Raw genomic sequence first — 25,843 nt, 5'->3', positions numbered from 1 at the left:
TTTATACACACAAGCCAGCGTTTTCCTGCAGATCTGTGTGTGTGTGTGTGTGTGTGTGTAGCTTATTATCATGGTTACTTAATTCACTCATTCATTTTCTTTTCAGCTTAGTCCCTTTATTAATCAGGGGTCGCCACAGCGGAATGAACCGCCAACTTATCCAGCATACATTTTACGCAGTGGATGCCCTTCCAGCTGCAACCCATCACTGGGAAACATCCACACACACACACACACACACATACACTACAGACAATTTAGCTTACCCAATTCCCCTATAGCGTATGTTTTTAGTCTGTGGGGGAAACTAACGCCACGCCAACACGGGGAGAGCATGCAAACTCCACACAGAAATGCCAACTGGCCCAGCCTGGGCTCAAACCGACGACCTTTTTGCAGTGCTACCTACTGCGCCACCGTGACGCCCCATTTTTGAAACATTTTCTGTCTTATTTGTAATTTTAGCTATAAAAATAAATCCATGTTGTGTCCGATGAGACGTCTGAACTGTTAATGAGTGTGTTAAATGAGTGTGTTAAAGATGTTAAAGACTGGATAACCAACTATTTTCTTCACTTAAACTCAGTCAAAACAGATTACTCATTGGGCCTAAATCTTGTACCATCTGAGAAATATCACCAAGTTACTAAGTATGCTATCCATCTCAGATGCAGAGAGGCTAGTTCATGCTTTTATGACCTCTAGGCTGGATTACTGTAATGCTCTGTCCGCTGGTTGCCCAGCATCCTCTATTAACAAACTTCAGCTAGTACAAAATGCAGCTGCCAGAGTTCTTACCAGGTCTAGAAAATATGATCACATCACCCCAATTTTATCCTCCTTACACTGGCTGCCTGTTAAGTTTCGTTAAGTTTTAAAATATTGCTTCTTACATATAAAGCTTTAAATAATCTAGCTCCTGTTTATCTAACCAACCTTCTCTCACTACAATCCAACTCGCTCTTTGAGAGCTCAAAACCCAGGGCTTCTGGTAGTACCTAGAATAGCAAAGTCCACTAAAGGAGGTCGAGCCTTCTCATTTATGGCTCCTAAACTCTGGAATAGCCTTCCTGATAATGTCCGAGGCTCAGACACACTCTCGCAGTTCAAAACTAGATTAAAGACCCATCTTTTTCGTAAAGCAAACACTCAATGCATTGCATAACTGTGTGAGTGTGCTCCATGCAGGTGAGTGGGCTTGACAAACCACCCGTAGGACACACTCGTGCTATCTTAATGCACCAGACACACTTTAGAAGTACTCATATGCTTTATATGTTTGTTTCTATAACTACTATTTTCATTTTTAACACTTCATTTTTGGTAGAATTCAACCAAAATGGTAGAAAGTGTCAACTCTTTTAATGGTTTAAACAGTTTGATTATGAAAAGTAATCAAATGTTACCTAAAAATGAGAAATGGTCCTGAAAATAATGAAATCTACATGATACAGTAGTCTCAGACAAGCTATTAACATGTATATAATAGACATGTGAGTGAATTGAAAACATGTTTCAGGATTATTGCTGATTTTCTGCATGTAGAGCCAGGTTTAAGAGCCAGAATAGCCTGATTTGATCTGATTCTACTGTAACCACAGAAATAAGAGAAAATGAAAGACATCTGAAAGCACAAAGAGGGTATTTAGCGAAAAGTAAAAGCGCGCTGGAGCTGCAGGAAATCAGGTCAGTGGGTTTCCAACAGTCTTCTGCATCTCAGATCTTTGCATAATTCATCTCTGCTTCCCCTCAGCGCTCACATTCACATCTGCCCCACAAACACAAGCTTTTTATAGAGCAGAGGCGGAGCGGGACGGGGGGGAAAATACACCCCTGTGTTTACGGGACCATCAGAAGAGTCTGGACACTGAAGAGGGTCTGAGCAATTAAGAATTTCTGTGTTGAGAAACACTCTGTATTCGCAGAATAAGTGAATTATTGTGGGATTAACCAACACAATCTCACGCCAATTCGTAACTTTTTTTTTAGTGGCTAATTCGTACGATCTAATTCGTACAATTTAGTACGATTTGCTCATCCTCCAATGACGGTTTGTTTTAGGGGCGGGGTTAGGTGCCACGCCTCCTTTTTAAAATCGTACCATTTCGTACGACTGAACTCATACGAATTCGTAAAAATTAGCCACTAAACTGTCAAAACGTAAAATACTTACGTTTTCGCGTGAGATCAGGCTGAATTACCACATTTAATTTTCACCAGTCTGGCTTTTACAGTAGGTGAGAGTTCAAAGTGGCTATTACCGCCGTGGCTTATACCGCCGCCGTTTGAAATAAATGCTGCTCTGTTTTTAGTGTAAGACCGCAGTTTGTGAAAAAGCCGCCAGGGGGCGCAAAGGGACGGGATGCGAACGGAAAGAAATAGCCTTTACAGCAGCTCTCTCTCTCTCTCTCTCTCTCTCTCTCTCTCTCTCTCTCTATATATATATATATATATATATATATATATATATATATATATATATATATATATATATATATATAATTATGTATTTATTTAATTATATATAATTATAAATATATTCTTAATAAACTTCCCAGCCACAAATATTAAAAAAACACAACTTGTATTAAAACTGGGCGAGGATTAGAAAGAATACGATGATTGTTATATAATTTAAAATGTTATTCCTCTTGTCCAATTTCTTTATGCACATTTTTTCACTCGCTACTCTGCCAGGAACTTTGCCGCTAGAGAGCACCTTCAAAAATCTCAATCTCATGGCTCATTCTTCACGAATATAGAATTAAAATAATGCCGCGTTTGGTTCATTGTGCATCCTGCGGGTGCAACCAACAAGAATTGTGCATTTTAGTTTAACTTTTTGAGCGTTAAAGCAGTTCGGTGTTAGTTTTTATTTAAATATATCAAGCCGAAACTAAACAGCGCATTCTCTCCGCCTCCTCGTTCATAACCAGCGGGACCGGGACAACTGCTGAAGCAGGCAATAGAGAAACTCCGTCATTCATCATAATCTTAGCTGATGTTTCGGAGTCGAAAGAATATATTAAAGAGAAATGTTCTTTTAACAGTCACTATATATTTAATCTTTTTCTTTCTTTTTTTCCTGTCATTTCTCTTCAGCAAATTACATTTTTTAAAGCTGCTTGATTCTTTTAAAACCGAAAGCAGAGCCGTCAATTGGTGTTTTTCCATAAGATACGTTTATCCTACGATAATTTATCCTCTGATCCTTTTGCATAAAGGTTTTAATAAAAAAAAAACAGGTCATTTAATTACTTTCGATGTGCTAAAATATTTGTTAAACGAATGTTATTTAAAAAAAAAGCATATGCACATATTACAATTGTAAAATAGTCTAAAATGCATGGTCTAATCAGAAATAAAGGAAATTAGTTATATTTAATGCATAAAATAGGCTAGCCTTTTTATAAATTGAGTTTAATTGATTTGAAACTTTTAATTGCATTTTAACGTCCTGTATAAATAATAAAAATTGCATCAGATTGACGAAAAAACGAATATTAATACCTGCAAACAGGGCCACGGTTACTTTTTTTTCACTGACTGGCATGACTGGCAAACGCGTCAGAAAAAAAAACTGCTGAATCTCTGCGAATATTTGGTTAACTTATAAAACAAATGTCTGGTTTAGTGATGTTAGTAATGCATAGAAAAATGCAAAGCAGAATTCTCCTGAGCTCATTAAACCACTGATGACAGCGACGGAATCACTGGCCCACCACGTTCTTACGAACATATTTTATTTATTAAAGGTATTATTTCATTGACCTGAACATAACCAGTTATAATATAATTACTAACCCATCCTCTAAAGCAGACAACACTCTATTCAGCTATGTTCTGTGTTTTTACTTAGAAATATTTTCTTTTTGGCGAATGCTTGGAGCGTAATATAGATATTTTAAATAACAGGTAGTAGGGGTGGGCGGTACACCGGTGTCATAGTCATCACCGGTGTGACATTGCGCCACGACATGGATTTTCTAATACTGTCAGTACCGTAATAAATCAATTATGCACCTTGAACGGCTGCATTTACATCAATAATAGCTAATTCTAAATAATAAGGCATTCAATTTTCTTCAAACGTTCAGTTGTGGTCTGAATACATGTCCTTATACTACAGGGCTCGAAATTGCAACCATTTTGGTCGCATGTGCGCCCGAAATTTAATCTATGCCCCCTTATAATATATTTGGGAGCATTTGTGTGTCTGAATATAATGAACAGGGAGCTTTTGTTACTGCAGGAAATACAAACGACTGAAGAGTGAAAAGTGCACAGGTTTGCAAACCTCCCCTAAAGTTATAATAATAATAATGGCGCAGATGACAGCGATCATAACATGAGGTAAATGTTGATCCGCCAGCTGAGATCAATCGAGTGTTTTCGGAGAAGGTGCCCGAATCTTGATGCGTTGCATTCACCGCGTGTTCAGCGCAAATGTCCGCTAAATATAAAATCTAACACTGTACACATCATCGCCAAAGAAACTCACCTTTACTAAGTTTACACTGAAACTACGGCTCATAACAAAGAGCGGAATTGCGCCGGTGGTCATCATGAGAATCCTGCTCTGTCTGCTTATAAATTGGTGCGGCTGACTTGCCTGCTTTATTCCACCAACACAGAGAAATGAAGATCAGCTCATAACGAGACTGAGCATTTACAATGAACCAAACCAAAACTTTTAAAGAGTGATAGAAGTGAAACTTTCTTTTGTCCGTTCTTCCTTGAGATGTTTTTTATTTTGCTATTGAAAGTAATTCCATGATATTATGCCGTCACCGTTCAAAAGATAGAAACATTCATTTTCATAAGGCCCCATATTTAATGCGGTTTCGTTTTTAAACGCATAGGTTTTGTTACGCCATCCGTCCTATAGGAGTTTTGGATTTTGTGTATTCATGTTTGTGAAAAACACTTCCCCCTTCTCATAACCAAAAGCTTGTCTGTCAGGAGTTAATGGGCATCAGTGAGGCCGAAATCATGTCTATTTAAGTGTCTTTAATTTGGTGTATAGATTATTATGCGTTATTGAAACATCAAGGGGGACGCAGCAAAGTTACTTATAAATTAAAATTGTATTATTTTAAGCAATTTTATTATTTTTTGCAACAGCCTTACATTTAAAACGGAAACTTAACGGCGATTATAATCAAAAAGAACTCAGCCTGTAAGGCTAGATGTTTTCTTTCCCTTATTTATTAATTTATTTGTTCATGTGTTTGGCGCATGTAACTCGTGTGCCATCGTGTGCCATCGGAAAACTAATGACGGCAAGCCATCTTTCCCAGACTCGGGGCAAAGTCCTGCCTCTCCTTTCACTCCGTCCCGAAGCCCCAGCTGGCCCTCCTGGCATCCTCTGCGTAAAACATATGCTGGATAAGTTGACGGTTCATTCCGCTGTGGCAATTACAGACTAATAAAGGGACTAAGCCAAAAAGAAAATGAATGACGAATGAATGAATGAATAAATAAATAATAATAATAAAATAAATATAAGGTAATAATCTTTACACACAGATGCCGCTGCCATTTCTTCCCCCACCTCAAACCTGAAAGTTGAAGAGAGAACTATATTCTTTGAATAAAACTATTGAGCTATAAAGGGAAAAAACGCAGAAGAAATTTGCCATTATATTAATTTTAGCACAGCTGCCAGTCATTTTCACATTCGTTTTTCAGTTAGGGATTAATATTAAAGTAGCCTAGTAAAAATGTCTATACTATAATATTATAATTTGTTATATCCATTATTATTATTATTATTATTATTATTAAAGCTATACAATTGACAAAACGCAGAGCCCTTAAAAAATTTGCTTTCATTTTGACATAGCTAAAGCACACGTTTAAAGTTATGTAAAAAAACATCCCATACTACAGCAGCAGTCAAGTTAGGACACTTAAAAATGCCTTTTGCGTTTGAAGATGATCGACCTGCGAAGTTATGTTTACAGTGTTATAAAAGAAAAAGGTAGGCTATTTATTTACCGTAGACAGGCTTTCTGTTTGGCTAATGCCTAAAAATGTAAGTAAGTAACACATTAATTTTAGCAACTATTTTTAAATGGCATTTAAATTTTTAATTCATTTTTTTATTTAATTTAACATTTAAATATAATTTAATTTAAAACATTTATTTTTTCCTCGCTGATTTTGGTTGGGTAATAAAGCATGATGACTCAGATATGATCTAGTTTAGCTTGCATGTGTGGGCATATTTTGACGTCTTTACCTAAAACTTTAAACATTTATAATATTTAAAATAAAACGGAAAGAAATAAGGAGACTAACATAATTTAAAACACTTATTTGGTGCTTAAACCACCTTCAGAAAGTTTTGCCAGCTGTGGTAGAGCGCAACGGAGGCTCCACTGGAATGTAGCAGATGTGTTAAAACTTGGTATTATTTATTAACATGTTATTAATGTGTTTTTGTGTTCCTCGTCTTGTACGTCGCCGTGTTATTGTGCGTCAACGTCACGTTTATCTGTCCTTAAGCGCGCATATAGTCGAACATTTCTGCTCGACATCGGTAGAAACAAACTTCACAAGTTAAACTCCGCGGACACTGATGAGCTGCAAGATTTCGGCTTGCTCCGGATGCGTACCCATCCTCCGACCCCCACCTCACCACCTCGCCCACAATGGAGGCGCTTCAAGCGGCGCGAGAGGAAGCAGAAGAGGGGTAAGCGCGGGGGTATCCGAACAAGGCTAGCGGCTAACCCCCACAAACCCGCAATCCCCTCCATCATTCTAGCGAACGTACGCTCGCTAGACAACAAACTGGACTACATCCGTCTACTTCGTTCATCACATAGGACTGTAAAGGACTGTTGCGCTTTTGTGTTTACACCACACAGAGAGGAGCTTACAAAGCCTTCCCCCTCCTCCACCTTGGTGGACCACTTAACTGTCATGCTAATGCCTGCTTACAGACCGATAGTTAAAGTCACCAAACCGGTTTGCAAGGAGATACAAGTGTGGCCAGAAGGTTCTTCAGAGGCTTTACAAGACTGCTTCAATACCACAGACTGGGATATGTTCAAACAGGCTGCCACTCAAAAGAGCAAGAGCACCAGCCCCAATCATGTACACCTTCTACAGAGGCACTATTGAGAGCATCCTGACCAGCTGCATCACTGTGTGGTATGGAACCTTGGATTTTCTGCAGGAAAACACTTCAATGCATAGTGAGAACAGCTGAGAAGATCGTTGGTGTCTCTCTCCCCTCCCTTCAGGACATTTACAGCACACGTCTTACCCGTAGAGCCCTCTGCATAACAGCAGATGCCACCCACCCAATGCACAACTTCTTCAGTCTGCTGCAATCACACACACACACACACACACACACACACACACACACACACACACACACACACACACACACACACACACACACACACACACATATTAATTTATATATATATTTGGTTGACAATAAATAAATAAAAGAAAGAATTAATGAATGAATTCTACAGTCTGCTTGTGCCTCTATGTTTATAGAGTTACTGGAGACATCCGGTAAGACACAGTCAAATATTCAGCCCAAATGCACTGGAGAGACCTGAAACATGTTAATTTTTCCTTATTGGCTATATGACATTTAGATGTTGCATATTATTCTGTGGTCTTAAGGAAAGTGTTAAGTATTTCAGCACATAAGAGCAAATATAGCTTATAGCCCATTTCGTTGCGCTCGGCAGCTTTTCACTAATAAAGCTCTTCATGTAAATTTCATTTTTCAATTTTAGCACGCCATATAAAAACATCGCCCTTGCGCCCTCATTTATGATATCCTGCCGCCGGGCCTGCTATAGCGAAACTTTATTGTTTGAGAAGAAACAAAAACGGAAACTGTGCATGAAAACCTGGCTGGGAAGACGGCGATAACATGAATTTTCTGTTCTTCAACGAGAAAAAAAAAATCGCATACACGACACAATGACGGCGTTAATTATACAACGCAGTGTTTACGATCATATTAACAACTAACATTAATATCAATAACTCCTCTGGCTTTAGACTTTACCTTTTAGAGCTTGTTCTTGTCGGCGCAATATAAGTTTATTGCATGTATAGCTACGAATCAGATTATGAAGAATGATTAACAGCATGCTTATCCTTTATTTCATCCTTTCCCTAAGGTGTTTTATTTATTTATTTATTTATAATTTTTTTAAATAATGATGACAATATTCACTATCTAAGCATTCCTCGGTATACTACCAACAAATTACGCCCCTGTACCCAAGTAGCCTACCTAAGTTAATTTACATTTCATGTAAAAAATAAGAAATCAAAAAAGACCAAAGTATTATGCTAAATATCCGTACAAACGAACATGTCTGTTGTTTAACTTTCGTTGATAAAACAACACAATACAGCCTATAATAATGTAGGCTAGTTAAATAGAAATAACTTTAACTGCTTGAAACAGTAAACGTTACATTTTAGAAACTTCACAAATACTAATCAATAATAATATAAATAGTAACGTAGAACAAAAATATTAGCCTAGGCTTGTAACAACATAAGTCAGATGTTGAAAAACCTGGCTGGGAAGACGGCGATAACATGAATTTTCTGTTCTTCAACGAGAAAAAAAAAATCGCAGACACGACACAATGACGGCGTTAATTATACAACGCAGTGTTTACGATCATATTAACAACTAACATTAATATCAATAACTCCTCTGGCTTTAGACTTTACCTTTTAGAGCTTGTTCTTGTCGGCGCAATATAAGTTTATTGCATGTATAGCTACGAATCAGATTATGAAGAATGATTAACAGCATGCTTTTCCTTTATTTCATCCTTTCCGTAAGGTTTATTTATTTATTTATTTATTTATTTATTTATTTATTTATAATTTTTTAAATAATGATGACAATATTCACTGTCTAAGCATTCCTCGGTATACTACCAACAAATTACGCCCCTGTACCCAAGTAGCCTACCTAAGTTAATTTACATTTCATGTAAAAAATAAGAAATCAAAAAAGACCAAAGTATTATGCTAAATATCCGTACAAACGAACATGTTTGTTGTTTAACTTTCGTTGATAAAACAACACAATACAGCCTATAATAATGAAGGCTAGTTAAATAGAAATAACTTTAACTGCTTGAAACAGTAAACATTACATTTTAGAAACTTCACAAATACTAATCAATAATAATATAAATAGTAACGAAGAACAAAAATATTAGCCTAGGCTTGTAACAACATAAGTCAGATGTTGAAAAAAAAAACTGCGTCTCTCCGCCTTTTGTTTTCTATTCATATTTTAAATTCTTTGCCAGAAAAACTAACATGTTGACTTTGTTCGGTTTAAGCGGAGACTTATTTGAGATTACAATGTTTCCAGCAGCACTGAGACGTGTGCCTGTGGCGCATGCAGATACTGTGGCAAAGAGGGTATCTTGCTCCGCCGCCTGCATTTCTCGGAAACCAGCTCTACATCGCGGAGCGGCGCGTTCTCAACTACCAAATATGCTGCTCCATTTCTCATCAACGTCTACTATTTATCAGTTTCTCTTTTGTATTTGGCCATTTTTGAAAAGGCCTCTCTGCCATACCTGGCTGGACTAGCTGGGCATTTGCGTTCAGTAGATGACACCGGAGCTGGCTCCGCATTCCATGGGCTGGGTGACATGACCGCAGCTCTGGAGGTTCGACGTGTTTGTCCATTTAACACTTATTTTTCTAAGCAAGCCCAACAAATAGCTTCATCCTAATTATTGATTCGCCTTTCTCGTTCGCCACGAATCCAAAATGTTTCCAGATTGGCGCTGAGCGAGCATAAGCAGAGCGTAAAACACTGGCTGCAGTCAGTAAACCATTTAACAGATGCCCCGTCTGCAGCCAAACTTTAAAAATGTATAAAGCATATTTTAATCGTTTAACTGATACCATTCATCGGTTACAAACGTGCCCTTTCGGTTATTGCTTAATCGGTTATTTTGAGCATCCCCAACTAAACCGCATGTGCAAGCTCTATTTTTTTTTTTCTCTCACGGCCGCACGCCGGAGATCCGGCATTGTGCCGGAATACTTTAAGCCCTGGTAAGATCATGTTTATTACTAAGAAAACTAAATCAAAATTATATTTTAATTGAACACATCTGATCACATAAGGTACGCACAGAAAAGTCTGTTTAGTGTTGTGGAAAGGCAAAGCTGAATATCTGTGGTTAAACTGCCACCCAGCGGTCAAAAGCTGCTGGCGCACCAAGTACCGCTGTCGCCGCGGTATGAATGGCGCCATAAGGAACACATTGAAGTAGTAACATCTGTACTTCCATAGAGTGAGTTTTTTGTGTGTGTTTTTGATGATTTCCAGGTCTGGCAGGAGCACTTTTAGCTTAGCTTAGCATAGATCATTGAATCAGATTAGACCATTAGCATCTTGTAAAAATATAAAAAATAAAATAAATAAATCAATTAATAGCATACCTATTTAAAGCTTGACACTTCTGTAGTTACACTCTTAGATTGACAGAAAATGAATAGTTTCACTTTACTCAAACACATAACTAATAGTCGATTTTAATGCGCTCTCCTAATATTTTCCATAGCCAGATATCTTTATTTATTCAGAAAAGCGCCTGCCAAATCATTAACCAAAGGTCGCAGGTTGTTTAAATAATCAATCTATCAGTGTCTGGATGTCTGGGAGTATAATTTTCGTCTCCATCTGTGCGTTATGCAATGTGACAGGTGGCAAGTCTGTGGCGCTTGGGATATCGTGCAACACACACACAAACACACACACACACTTTGACACAGAAAAAACGCGCAGCTCCCCTGTGGAGAAGGCACAAACTGGGCCCTCTGTTTTTAGAGACCCAGAAAACCTATTTAAAACCTCACCTGTGCTGTGCATTATATCACGCCGTTAGTTTAAATGCATGAGCGCGCATGCAACAATCACCAAAAGCAGAGCTGTTTGTACATCATCCTCCCACCATCTCAGCATTTTATTGGAGGTTTGCCCGTGGCTCAGGAAGTCCTCGTGTCTGGCCAATCTGTTTGTGCTGCAAAAGATCGAACGCCAATATCACACAGCCAGAAACGCACGTCCACGAACTGTAGACGACACAGTTCTGGATGCAATTTAATATGGAGCCAGATCAGTCTCAAAAACTCCAATACTAGTGAATTCACAAGGGCATAAATATGTCCCCCAAATTAACTGGATTTGTGTGTTTATTGAACTACGAATTGGATTTGTAGATTTATGAGTTGTGTATTGAATTTATGAATTGAATTGTGCATTTTTGGATTGTGTTTTCAATTTACGATTTGTATTTGCGTATATATGAACTGTATATGGAATTACTAATAGAATTTGTTATATATAAATTCTGTTTTGAATTCATAATTGGATTTGCCTATTTATGAATTGTGTTCTGAATTTACGAATTGGATTTGTGTATTAAATTACTAATTTGATTTGTGCACACTTCAATTTTTCCACATTGGTTTTATGTTACAGCCTTATTCCAAAATGGATTGAATTCATTTATTTCCTCAACATTCTACACACAATCCCCCATAATGACAATGTGAAAAAAGAGTTTTTTAAATTGTTGCAAATTTATTAAAAATGAAAAAGCTGAAAAGTCACATGTACATCAGTATTCACAGCCTTTGGCATGGAGCTCTAAATTGAGCTCAGGTACATTCTGTTTCCACTGATCGTTCTTGAGATGTTTCAGCAGCTTCATTGGAGTTCACCTGTGGTCAATTCAGCTGATTGGACGTTATTTTAAAAAAGGCAACACCTGTCTATATAAGGTCCCAGGGTTGACAGTGCATGTCAAAGCACAAACCAAGCATGAAGACAAAGGAATTGTCTGTAGACCTCCGAGACTATAGTGTCTCAAAGCACAAGGCTGGGGAAGGTTACAGAAACGTATGTTCATCTTCTAGCAGGACAATGACTATCAATGGAGTGGCTTCACAACAACTCTGTGAAAGTCATTGAGTGGCCCAGCCAGAGCCCAGACCTAAATCCTATTGAACAACTTTGGAGAGATCTGAAAATGGCTGTACACCGTTGCTTCCCATCCAACCTGATAGAGCTTGAAAGGTTCTGCAAAGAGGAACGGGCAAAAATTCCTAAAGACAAGTGTGCCAAGCTTGTGGCATCATATTCAAAAAGACTTGAGGCGGTAATCGCTGCCAAAGGTGCATCAACAAAGTATTGAGCAAAGGCTGTGAATACTGATGTACATGTGATTTATCAGCTTTTTTATTTGTAATAAATTTGCAACAATTTCAAAAACTCTTTTCTCACATTCTCATTGTGGGGGATTGTGTGTAGAATGTTGAGGAAATAAATGAATTTAATCCATTTTGGAATAAGGCTGTAACATAAACAAATGTGGGGAAAGTGAAGACCTATCAACACTTTCCAGATGCACTGTAATTTAAACTCTGTTTTGATTTTATGCATTTATGGATTGTGTTTTGGATTCATAAATTGGATTTGCATATTTATGCGTTGTGTTTTAAATTACAAAGTGGATTTGTATATTTATGCGTTGTGTTTTAAATTACAAAGTGGATTTGTATATTCATGAATTGTGTTTTGAATTTAAGAATTGTGTTATTTATACTCTGTGCTGTGCACATATGACATATTTCATAAATGCTTTATTTTTGAGACTGATCTGGCTCCATACAACTCATCTAGAAGTTGTATGTCCACTCTGTTATTGTGGCCAAATGGAGTAGTTTCATTACTTGTAATGGTCTTTTCTTCCTTAATGTGATATCTGACTGAGACAGACCAAGGGGGAATAGTATCAGGATTAAACTGTGAATTTTAAAACAAAACTAAAAGTATATTGGAGTTGACTGCCATTGATTTCTCTGGTATACACTGGCAGTGGAAGCGCAAGCCTGATCAGGGTTACCCCTCACAGTACTGTACTATACTGTATGGTAGCATTGGAAATAAGCCAATATTATTTTCCAACACTTTCACTCCAAACCCCATTTACAAAAGTCTGGGTTGGCTGTGTAGATGGCCAGCCATGGTCTCATTATGCGTTATGGCTTCCAATCTTTGTTTCCAAAGAGGACTCTGATGGTTTTATTGCTCATATTCACCATTGAGGCATACAAATGATCAGCACCACTGAGGCACATTCAGTTTATTGCTTTTTCGTTATTGTGCAGGTTGGATTTGATTTGGACGCTCCGCCGAGCCCTCAACAGCGTGAAGATGACAGAACAGTAGCTATTTTTGACTTGTGAAATGATTACGTGGCACAGGTTGGTCATGTTCCTCTCGTCCTCATTGGTCATCTGTGAACTGTTTGAATATTTATTTGTCGGATCCCAGTGTTTCCAGCTTTCACCAGATTTAATGCAACTCAGAGATGCTACAAGCTGGCTCATATTCACAGCATATATAAATGAGCACCTAAATATAGCAACAGTTGACTGAAATTGCCAGTTTCAATATGAGTGGTTCAATGCTGTGCAACATTCTGGAATCAGGATGAATGTTTTATTATCAGTCCATTAGGAAACTAGCAGTATTTTTTAGACCTGTCGATCATTTGCATTGTTATGAACCATTATTATTCATCTGGGCCTGGTTCACTTTATTAAAAGGCATTAGGGCTGCACAATATTAAAGCTGCATGATATTGGAAAAAACTGACATTGCGATATTTTAGTTTTCTGCGATACATATTGAGATATTGAGTATACATTCAGCTCTATTTGGAAATAATTCATAATTTTAAATTGATTGATTTTAAATAAACCAAATCACCAGCGCTGACAAATACAGTGGAGCAAAGATGCAAATGAAATGCACTGAATCTGATGGCTTTCCGGGAGTCTAGCAGGCAGAATAACAACAAACAAATGTTAAATATCACTATACAGTCTACATTGTAGACATACAAATAATCTTTCTTAGGGTTCTATTTTAATGATCTAGGTGCAAAGTCTAAAAAGCAGGCGCAAAACCATTTAGGGCATGTCTGAATCCACTTTTGCTATTTTAAGGACAGAAAAATACGCTCTGCGCTGCGGCGCCTGGTCTAACAGGGTTGAGCTTATTTTCTTAACGAGTTATAGGTGTGTTTTGAGAATAAACCAATCAGAGTCTCATCTCCCCTTTCTTTTTTAAGAGTCAGTTGCGTTACGCCATTCGCTATTTACATGGCGACTTTGTAAGTGTAAAAACTGAACGCTAGAGAGAAAACAGTTAAACAGAGCATCTGCAGCGCGAGGATAAAGAACGAGCCTCTTCCATTCAGCCTCTTTACTTTCGCTTTCTCTTTCTCTCTTTCGTGGATAAGGAAACGGTGTTGTACTCACTCCACTGAAGGCATCCATTAGCCTACATAATTAATTTCCTCTGTTAAGCACAAAGATTTGTGTCAAAACTATTTCTAAATTCAGTTCTAATTTCCAGCAAAGGAATAAATGAACAATAATGATGAAGTGTGGTCAAAACACTGAGTTATATCCAAACACACATGCTATGCCCCTTATGGTCTAAACACTGACAGGTGGGCAAATCTAAACCTGTTTTTAATAAAACAAATATAAATATGAATATAATAAATAATACTGATAATAATAAGAACATTTAACAAAAGCAAATTGTCATAAATAAACTCAAAAGAGACATAAAAAATGTGGTTTTTATATGTATGTAGAAAGGAATCATTTTTGTAATATTTTAATCTTTTAATTCTTTTTCATTTGTAAAGATATTTGGACTTTAGACCTGCTTTCAGCTGTCTTTTTTAGTACCTCAAAATAGGATGAACACAAGAACATGACAATGAGTTCACAGTACTCAAATGGCCTCCACCGTCACCAGATCTCAATCCAATAGAGCACCTTTGGGATGTGATGGATCTGGAGATTGGCATAATGGATGTGCAGCCGACAAATCTGCAGCAACTGTGTGATGCTATCATGTTAATATGGAGCAAAATCTCTGAAGTATACTTCCTGTAGCTCGTTGAATCTATGACTTGAAGGATTAAGGCAGTTCTGAAGGCAAAGGGGGGTCCAACTCATTACCAGTACCTAATAAAGTGGCCGGTGAGTGTATATTCTTATTGAAATATATAAATTGCAATATCGTACAGCCCTAAAAAGCAACAAAATTGTGTTTATGAAAACTCACAAATATACATTACCACATTGTTGATGTGCAAACATAACCTAAAAATCGATGTAATATGAACCTAACATGATTTTCAAGTCCACTGAATTTTCTGTGCATTCCCAGCAGTCTGTCACACATCTTCCCATTATAATTAACCCAGAATCCATCTCACGCTTTCACAATTAAACGCTAAACTGCAGATTTTTCTCAATAATTATGCATTATGAGAGCCTTAATCAGCGTAATATCCATTATCAACATAAAAACGCAATGCTTAGCCTGGAGCGCATCAGTCAAAATGCATTATCCTGCAGTAATGTGCTGAGCTATGCTGGTGAAGGAGTCTGTGGCCAAACACACTTTGATGTGGACATGGCTGAATATAAATCCACTCTTCTAGAAGAGGCCTGAACATCAAAGACTCTCTCTCTCTATTCCCATCACATCTGATCGCTCACCTTCCTGTTTCTTTCTCCTGCGCAACTCTCCTCTCCGCTGCAGTCTCCACACATCACTCTTACATCAAGGGCGATGCGCTGCTCGAGCAAACTGTTGGACAGATGTGTCGAACATCTCAGCTGGAGGAAGCCTCCAAAAAGATAAACACGAGAGAGGTGGACTGACGATTGTCTGCTGTGGTTGTGTTTCTTTGAGCACTCGGAGACCGCAGAGGTTCGGGGGTCAGTGGATAGCTGGGGTTTATTTTATTCAGACATCAGTGAAAGCTTCAGGCCTGCTCTTTGATGTAGTGAAGATCCCTGCTGAGGGCAACTTCGGTTTACACAGAGCAAAAGTGGTTTGCTGGAGGTGCTCAAACAAGGAAACTTTCTTAAAAGGAAGTCCAAACACTCCACCTTTCTTTTAAAATCAGCTAATTTGCGTAGAGTTTAACAGTTCAACAAATTTTGTGTCTGGCTTCCAGCACTTAGCTTAGCTTAGCATGAATCATTAAATCGGATTAGACCATTAGCATTTCACTCAAGATGGCCAAAGAGTTTCAATAACGTTCCTGTTTAAAGCTTGTCTCTTCTGTAGATGTATCAGTTGAAAACTATAGCCTAGAGCGCCATCTGCTGTTAAAAACTAGCCTATTGTGTTGCCTTTTGTTAAACACTCGTCAAGAGCGCCATCTGTTGCTAAAAAATGGCCTAGAGCGCAGTCTGCTTTTAAAAACTAGCCTACAGTGCGCAGTGTGCTGTAAACACAAGCCTAGAGGCCGTATGATATTAATAACTAGCCCAGAGCGCCATCTGGTGTAAAAAACTAGCCTAGAGCACCATCTACTGTTAAAAACTAGCCTATAGAGCGACGTCTGCTGTTATAAACTAGCCTAGAGCACCGTTTCCTATCAATAACTAGTCTAGAGCGCCATCTGATGTTAAAAACTAGCCTTGAGTGCCATCAAGTGTTAAAAACTAGCCTAGAGGCCGTCTGCTATTAATAACTAGCCGAGAGCGCCATCTGATTTTAAAAACTAGCCTCGAGTGCCATCAAGTGTTAAAAACTAGCCTAGATGCCGTCTGCTATTAATTACTAGCCTAGAGCGCCATCTAGTGTTAAAAACTAGCATATAAGGGCCATCTACTGTTAAAAAAATAGCCTATGGTGTCACCTTTTGTTGAAAACTAGCCTAGAGCGCCATCTGTTGTTAAAACAATTGCCTAGAGCAGCATCTGCTGTTAAAACTAGCCTAGAGCGCCATCTGCTGTTAAAAAGTAGCCTGTGGTGTTGCTTTTTGTTAAAAACTAGCCTAGAGCGCCATCTGTTGTTAAAACAATTGCCTAGAACACCATCTGCTGTAAAAACTAGTCTAGATAACGGTCTGCTATTAATAATTAGCCAAGAGCACCCTATGGTGTTAAACACTAGCCTAGAGCACCATCTGCTGGTAAAAACTAGCCTAGAGCACCATCTGCTCTTAAAACTAACCATCTACTGTTGCAAACTAGCCCAGAGTGGCATATACCATTATAAACTAGCTCAGAGTGCCATCTACTGTTATAAACTAGCCCAGAGCGCCATCTGCTGTTATAAACTAGCCCAGAGCGCCATCTGCTGTTATAAACTAGCCCAGAGCACCATCTACTGTTATAAACTAGCCCAGAGCGCCATCTACTGTTATAAACTAGCCCAGAGCACCGTCTGCTGTTATAAACTAGCCTAGACCATCGTCTGCTGTTAAAAACTAACCTATTGAGTGATGTCTGCTGTTAAAAACTAGCCTAGCGGGTCATCTGCTGTTAAAAACTAGCCTAGAGCGCCATCTGCTGTTAAAAACTAGCCTAGAGCGCCATTTGCTGTTAAAAACAAGACTAAAGTGCCATCTGCTGTTAAACACTAGCCTAGCGGGCCATCTGCAGTTAAAAACTAGCCTAGAGCGCTGTCTGCTGTTAAAATCTAAGCTCCGGATCAATTCAAGAGAGAACAGCGGCGCATTTTGATAAGATCAGAATCTATGCAGAATCGATTTCCCCACAGCTGTGATTATTAATACATATAAACTCTATATAGTCTAGCTGTATACAGGTAGATTGTTGGTTCAAAACCCATACGAGATCCACCAAAACAATCACATTCAACTCCTGAGACAAAATCAAGTCTCAGTATGTTTCAGTACATCACAACAGGAAAGTAAAGACCATCACAGCCTGTTAATATGAAATAAAAGTTTAGGTTGTAGAGACATTCAGAGATTGTGAGCCACCGTGGAAAGACAATGTACAGGAATTCGCTTAAAGACGGCTTATTGTAATAAACACAACCGCACACAAGAGCATTTTTTACTCCAAACACCTGAAGAAAGCTTTCAATATCCGCGCCTGTGTCCTGACACGCCGCAAGAGTCCTAAATAATTAACTGCGGGTCATTAAAGGGCTTCAACGCCGGCAATAATCTGTATATCCGCTTTTAGATCGATAGCTAATGACCGCGACAGAGTCTCTGCGAGTCGTGAGGATGTAAAGTGACACTATAAATACACAGCACTGTCATTAGGCTTAAAGGGGAAATGTGTAATTACTGTGGCAGCGCATGAAATTGACCAAAACAATGCGATGGATTTAGAATTGTCTGAGTTTGGACTATTGGTATGTGTAAGAAATGCCATTACATTGTCATTCAAATCACTTCATATCCAGAGATGACAGAGCTTATTAATAATGCAGATCAGTTTAGTCACCATCTCTGCAGAGCTCTGCTAAAAGCCCTTTTCAGCTATCAGAAAACCTGTAGAAAAGCAATGGAGTGAGTTACCTACTTAAATCTACTATTTACTGCACGGCATTTGGATTAATCTTGCTTTTATATCTAGTTATATTAGTAGTGTTAATAAAAATTGTTATTTATTTAGACATTTTATACACTGTTTTAAAATTAAAGGAATGAAAAATATATTATTTAATTTCAGAAACATAACGGTACTTTTTAAACTTGATTTTATGCTTAGTAAATAAATTAAAGGTTAAAAGAAATTTAAATTAAAAATTTTAATTAAAAGAATAAAATTAAATTTTATTATTAAAAGAATAAAATTTTAATTAAAAGAATAAAACAAAACAAAATATTAGATCAGTACACTACAGTAATATCAGAATCTATGAATAAAATAAAATAACCAGAACTGTAATAATAATAACAACCCTGTTTTAACTAGTATTTATAGTGGTCAAAAAACATAATAAATAGTTTGAATAAATCAAATCAATTATTATTATTATTATTATTATTATTATTATTAATAATAATAATAATAATAATAATATTAATAATAATAATAATAATAATAATAATAATAATAATAATAACAAAAACTTAATTCCAGAAATATAACAGTAATTTTAAACTTGATTTTATGTTTAGAAATCAAATTAAAAGGTAAAAGGCAAACAAACAAAACAATAAAATAATATTGAGGAAAACAATGAAACAAAATAATAAAATAGTACAGTACAGTACAGTAATAATATAAATTTATTATTTTAATAAATTAATAAATATTTTAATATATAAAATATAACCAGAACTGCAATAACTCTGCTTTAAACAGTAATTATATACAGTGATAATAAATCTAATCATTAATTACAATAAATTAAATAATTATTATTTATATTATTAATATCAATAATAAGAATAAATATCAAACACATAATCCATTTTAATAAATGTAAAAAATATATTTATATTTGGTTAAATCATTTCTTGCATTATCTGCAAATAAAGTACTTTTGCTGGTACTTTTCTGTGTTTTTATCTTGAAGTTTTATATTGATCAAAATTTTTATGAATAAAAATTTCAGAAACAATATTAGGCTTGCTTTTACTTTTATTAAATATTAAAATAATTAAATAATAATTAAATAATTCAAATAAGTTAATAATAATAATAATAATAATAATAATAATAATAATAATAATAATAATAATAACAACAACAAACAAACAAATAAATTAATAATGAATTAAAATAAATAAATATATATATATATATATATATATATATATATATATATATATATATATATATATATATATATATTATATATATATATATATATATATATATATATATATATATATATATATACAGAGACTTTTTCGATCATTATCATCATCATACTAGATTCCTTATGTAAAAAGTGTGTCCAAAATATCTGAGAATGCCGCGATATTTAATCTAGTCTCTCTCGTTGCAGACAGTTTTCTGAATGGGTTTATTTCCTCCAAGCTAAAGTGCTGCAGAGGGCCAGCGATCCACCACACTACAGCTAAAAGGCATTCCAGCTGTCTTCAGCTCGCTCTCTGTAAAAGCATGCTGTAATATCAGTAATGACATTTTATCGAGATGCGCTTGTGTTTACACTGACCTCATCCAGATAACCGTAACCATATCTGTCTGTATTACTTTATCTAACATCACCCAAACACATTTGATCTGAACAAAGAGTAAAGCAGGGTGCGAATTACAGGGGGGTTTGGGGGTCCTAATTAAGACTTGATTGGTAGATTTAGAGCACAATAGACACCGTAAGAGTTCACAAGACATGGAGAAGACCCCGTTTTTTCAATAAATAGGTGTTTGTTTCTACATATTGCATGAAAGTATTGTCAAATTAGATGCATTGTTTGCATAGTTTGTCCTAAAGTAAGCCGACATAGCTAATCAGCTTCAATTCAAGTTCGATAGTCCCCCTTTGCCACCTTCTCGGTTGGTTTGTGTTCATACCATCTTTTTTCCTTCTGAACCCCGGGACGCGACATCAAGCTGCTGTTGTTAGGTGACGGACACGAAAGCAAAGCGCCAAAATGGAAAGACGTACGCACATCGTGGTCGTTCTGCTTTTACTGAATCTTTTGGTTTTGGACATACAGAAAGCGACTCGCGTCCATCTGCCGCAAACAATGTCACGCGATGTCTGCAGAAGCAGTTTTTGGAGGAGACAAGCAGATATCATCACTGTGTTTGCCCTGGCTCTGTCTCGTTTGTCACCAAAGTAAGTTACAGTACGTGTTACGAATGACTGTTATGAAAACAATAGTTCGTTGTACTGTTGGCGGTTCACGTCCGTTATTTGGTTCGATTGCATTCATACCAGAAGTGAACCAGACCAGAGCTCGCGTGAACCGTACCCCCTCTTTCAAGTGCACTCTGGTACGGTTCATGGGTGCGCACCAGAGTTCAGAAGACACGTTGACACTAGCTAAACGTACTGTACTCTGAGGTCAAACGAACCCGTGTGCGGACCAAAAGTGCTAGTGTGAAAGCAGCCTAAATAGCCTATCCCAAAAAACACTGACAAACGTAAATACATCTGAATAAATTAGATGTAATTTAAAGAGCCCCTATTATGGGTTATTGAAAATGACCTTCTACGCAGTGTGTAACACAGCTCTAAGTGAATGAAAACATCCAGCTGGGGTTTAAATCTAAAAGTGCAGCATGTTTAAAACTATTGATTCTTTAGCGGAATAGTCGACTCCGAGTCGAATAAACGAATCGAGTTGCGTTCGGATCTTTTGTTTGATCGCATTGACGTCGATAAGGTAACATCACCAAATATGAACACGCTTTCCCTCCACACCCTAGCGGAGGCGCAGGGGACCACGGGACTGATCATGATGCGAAGATGACGATCACTGACAGATGGAGATTCGGCTGTGGGGAATCAAGGGTTAAAGTTCATTTTCACAACACCACAGTATAGCCAATCTTGTGCTGTGTTTGTTCCAATAACCTATACTGAAAGGCGGGATTCGTCGGCCGTTTGCTTTTGAAGAAGCAGTAGTGACTTTGACAGGGACTTTATCAGTAACTTTTACAGTTCATATGGACCAGTTTCTTCTTCCTCCGGATCATAACATGCAAGTTTCATTAAAATTGTTGCCTCGTTTAGTGTAGTTAGCAAAATATGTGTTTAATTGTGTGTTATAAGTTGTAATCACGTATCTATTATAGACCAGTGCTTGTACTGCATCTCTCAGGTTAAATGTGTATAGGGCTATTTCACAGATTGCATCCAAAACCACATTAAAAACATGACGAGTGCCTCTTCCTTTACCGATTTTAAGTGCGTTTCTGAACTCCTGATCCTCTGCTCTTTGCCTTTACTATGGCCACCATCAGATGTTCCTCACACGCGCGGTTAATTTTCAAAATAGTTCAACTTTTGCCACTGTGTGGATTAATACTGAATGTGTGTCGTTGTTATTAGGGTTAAGAGTAGAGTAATATGCTGGTGTTTAACTGTATGGCTTTAATGCATTCCTGCATTGGGCTCTCGCATTCTCTCTGGCTGCTATTTCATAGCCGTGGTGGGATTTTCTCTCTGTCTCGTGCTGAATGCAGTCGACCAATCGCAACAGACTGGGTCTTCGGTCCAATCAGCGCAGATTAGCTTCGCGCTGAGGGGTTTGGTATCAAATGAATGGCTGAACGATTCATATGGGAGTCGCTGAGATAATTCGCTAAAAATAAATGCAGATTTTAAGACAATGACAGTGTTTTTTGGCCTTGCACACATGTCAGCATGTTGTTGGAGAGTAAATCAACAGGAAAGGCTCATTTTTGGGTGAACTAACCCTTAAATGTCACGAGAGAACTGCTGTCCGCCTCATCACGTTTCTTAAATCTGCAAAACTGTCTGTTTCTTCTGTGAGTGAAATCAGATCTGCAGTGATTCTCCACACAGTTAAAGCGAGCGGCGACCTCATTAAACACACTGAAGGAAGATCAATGCAAAGTGTTTTTGACCAGAGAAAGCAGAGTCCAGAGCTACAGTAACTAATTCTTTATTCTGAGCAATGCACACAAAACTACGTCCAGGGGAGATGCATTACAGCTGACATTATTTAATAAAAAATATAATAATAATAATAATAATAATAATAATAATAATAAATACAAATTTAAATCATATTTTAGAGGGGAGAAAAAATGGCCTTAATATTAAATATGGTAATTACAAAAAAAAAAAATTAAAATAATAATAATAATAATAATAATAATAATAAAACAAAAAATAAAATCCAGAACAGTAACATTAGTTTTAATCTTATTTCTAAACTTAGTAATTGTGGTCATAAAATAAAAAAGATTCACAAAAGTAATAAGATTTTTTTTATCTTGTAATCATATATAGTGGTCATATAATCATTGATGCATAAGAAATATAAAACCTAATTAAATAAAAATAAATAAAAAAAATATAAAATCTAAATTAGTGACATTAGTTTTAATCTTATTTGAAACCTAGTAATTATATAGTGGTCATAAAATAAAATTCAGAAAAAAAAGCTTCTTTCTTTTTTTTTTTTTTTTTTTTAAATATCTTAATCATATATACTCACCGGCCCCTTTATTAGGTACACCTTGGACCCCCTTTTGCCTTCAGAACTGTGTTAATCCTTCATGGCATAGATTCAACAAAGTACTGGAAATATTCTCCCATTCCACCACATCCCAAAACTGCTCTATTGGATTGAGTTCTGGTGACTGTGGAGGCCATTTAAGTACAGTCATGTTCAAGAAACCAGTCTGAGATGATTCGTGTTTTATGATCGTCTTGACCATGTCTACATGTCTAAATGCATTGAGCTGCTGCCATGTGATTGGCTGATTAGAAATTTGTGTTAACAAGCAGTTGGACACGTGTACCTAATAAAGTGGCCGGTGAGTATATAGTGGTCATAGAATAAAAATCATACATGCATAAAATAAAGTATAAAAACTGATTAATTAAATAAAATCCAGATCAGTAACACTGGGTTTAATCTTATCTCTAACTTGGCAATTATATAGTGGTCATAAAACAAAATTCAGAAAATAAGCTTTTTAAAAATATTAAAATCATATATAGTGGTCATAAAAGCATGCATGCATGAAATAAAACATAAAAAATAAATAATTAAAACTACTTGATTAAACAAAATCCAGATTAGTGACATTAGTTTTAATCTTATTTTGAAACCTAGTAATTATATATAGTCATCTAGCAATTATAAATAAATTAAATCTGGTAACAAATAAGAAAAAAAAAAACAGAACTGTATAGGCTCTAGTAATTACAAAAAATATATAAATAAACAACAACAATAATAATAATAATAATAATAATAATAATAATAATAATAATAACCAAATAAAAAAATCAAATTAAAAGTAGGCTACTGTAACATAATTTAATATCAACTAAGTAAATATAAGGGTAATTAAATAAAATATCAACCAAGTAAATATAGTATAATTAAATAAAATTTCAACCAAGTAAATATAGTATAATTAAATAAAATATCAACCAAGTAAATATAGTATAATTAAATAAAATATCAACCAAGTAAATATAGTATAATTACATAAAATATCAACCTAGTAAATATAATTGTAGCTACATAAAATATAATTACATCTATATTAAAAGAAAAATTAAATCCAGCATATTAGTTCCAATCAAGCTTTTATATCTGCTAATTATATATAGTGATATGAACAGACAGATAGATAGATAGATAGATAGATAGATAGATAGATAGAAACAACGAATATAATAAGAATCTATGTAATTATATATATATATATATATATATATATATATATATATATATATATATATATATATATATATATATATATATATATATATATATATATATATATAATTAGAGGGATATCCCTAATCAAGATCGACTATTAAAATATACAGCAATTCCAGTTTCCTCATTGAGATCTTACACAGAAACTCCTCTGCGATCTCATTACTCTATTGACACCAAATAATGTCAGAAACCCCATCATTTCTTCACGACAATGACATTAAACAAGCACAGGCTACATTTAAAAGCACTGAAAACTTCTCCTGCGCCACAGACATCCAAATCATCGCCAGTATCCATATAACAGTAGTGATGGATTAATAAAAACGACACGATATTCCAGTCTGAAATGCGCCAAAGACTTGACGGTGAAGTTGAGCAGATGAGAAACACACACGCACTCACACACACTGACCCTTCTGCTGCTTGAAGGACTGTATGGACCCGGAGTGATGCACCATGATGATTCCCGACAGAGATCCAGGCGTCCAGCAGAAGATGAAGGCAGGAGACATGGGGAAGCGCGGAGCGATGGCGCCGCTGTTTCTCCTCCGCAGCCCCGCTCCGGTCTACCCGCGCGCGCCAACGGCCGGGGCTGTAGTCATGGTGACGGGCGCGAAGAGGACGTACCGACACCGTTGAGGAGCTCGACGCGTTTGAGGCGCGTTTGCTCGCGGAACGCGCGTCCTTGCGCTCGTTTAATTGTTGGACACGCGCACTACACATGCGTCAGAGAGGCTGTTTATTCTCAGCTCTGCTCAGCGATTAAAGTCTCCATGAAATCTAAATTTGCGATGTTTATTTTGCATTGTTATACATTTTATAATCAAGTTAAGCTTCGGAGAAAATAAAAGTTTGTTTTGGTAATCTTCAATCAAAGCCTGAGCATCTGCGTTTGGAGCGGCAACCCTCACTTGAGAATTCAGCCACTATATTCCTAGTCACGCCTTTAAAGCCACGCCCCCTACTCAATATTCCATTGAAGTACATCAACAAATGCTGCTTTTAAAATCGCTTATCGAGAATGAACTACATTTCAATTTACATCATGACTAAATCACAATAGGAGTATGTTCTACATTGACGTTATTCTGCACGCATACAGTACTTTTCGCATCCCGTTTTTAAATTTGGACACACTACTCCGCTTACATACCGTTTTTTAACGTACTATGCCATTTCAGATGCAGCCCAAAGGGAGCGCGGGGCACAAAGTAACGCAGGGTATAATGTAACAGAGTTTTAAGGTATTTGCTTAGGGTTAACCATGGCATGCTTTCAAGGATTTTACTACAGTGTCGGCAAACGTCTTCCTGCCAATTATTGAAAAAGATCAGTAAAATTTGGATAAGAAACACAGGAGAAACCATTTCTGCAGCATAATAAGTATTTTTTATTAGAGTCAATATCAGGGGCATTGCTACATAAAGCTCTACTGGGGCACACAGCCCCCCCTTATATATATATATATATATATATATATATATATATATATATATATATATATGTGTATGTATGTTTGACACGCGCATAAAAATTTAACTTTGCATAAACATAACTTTGCATAAAAATATCACGGTATTGTG

General features: G+C 36.6%; 1 protein-coding gene across 1 annotated transcript in view; it reads right to left on the bottom strand.

Moving 5' to 3' along the window:
* ano3 (anoctamin 3) overlaps positions 1-24,900 on the bottom strand; it is a 97,304-nt gene extending 72,404 nt beyond the window's left edge. The window contains 1 exon segment of the mRNA XM_056452092.1: positions 24,673-24,900. Coding sequence (XP_056308067.1) covers positions 24,673-24,772 — 100 coding nt within the window. The 5' untranslated portion in view covers positions 24,773-24,900.
* Positions 24,901-25,843: the final 943 nt, after the last annotated feature.

The sequence above is a fragment of the Danio aesculapii genome, chromosome 25 (genome assembly GCF_903798145.1).
Source record: "Danio aesculapii chromosome 25, fDanAes4.1, whole genome shotgun sequence".
NCBI lineage: Eukaryota > Metazoa > Chordata > Actinopteri > Cypriniformes > Danionidae > Danio > Danio aesculapii.
The sequence above is the reverse complement of the archived record's forward strand: the minus strand, read 5'-3'. Positions and strand labels throughout refer to the sequence as shown.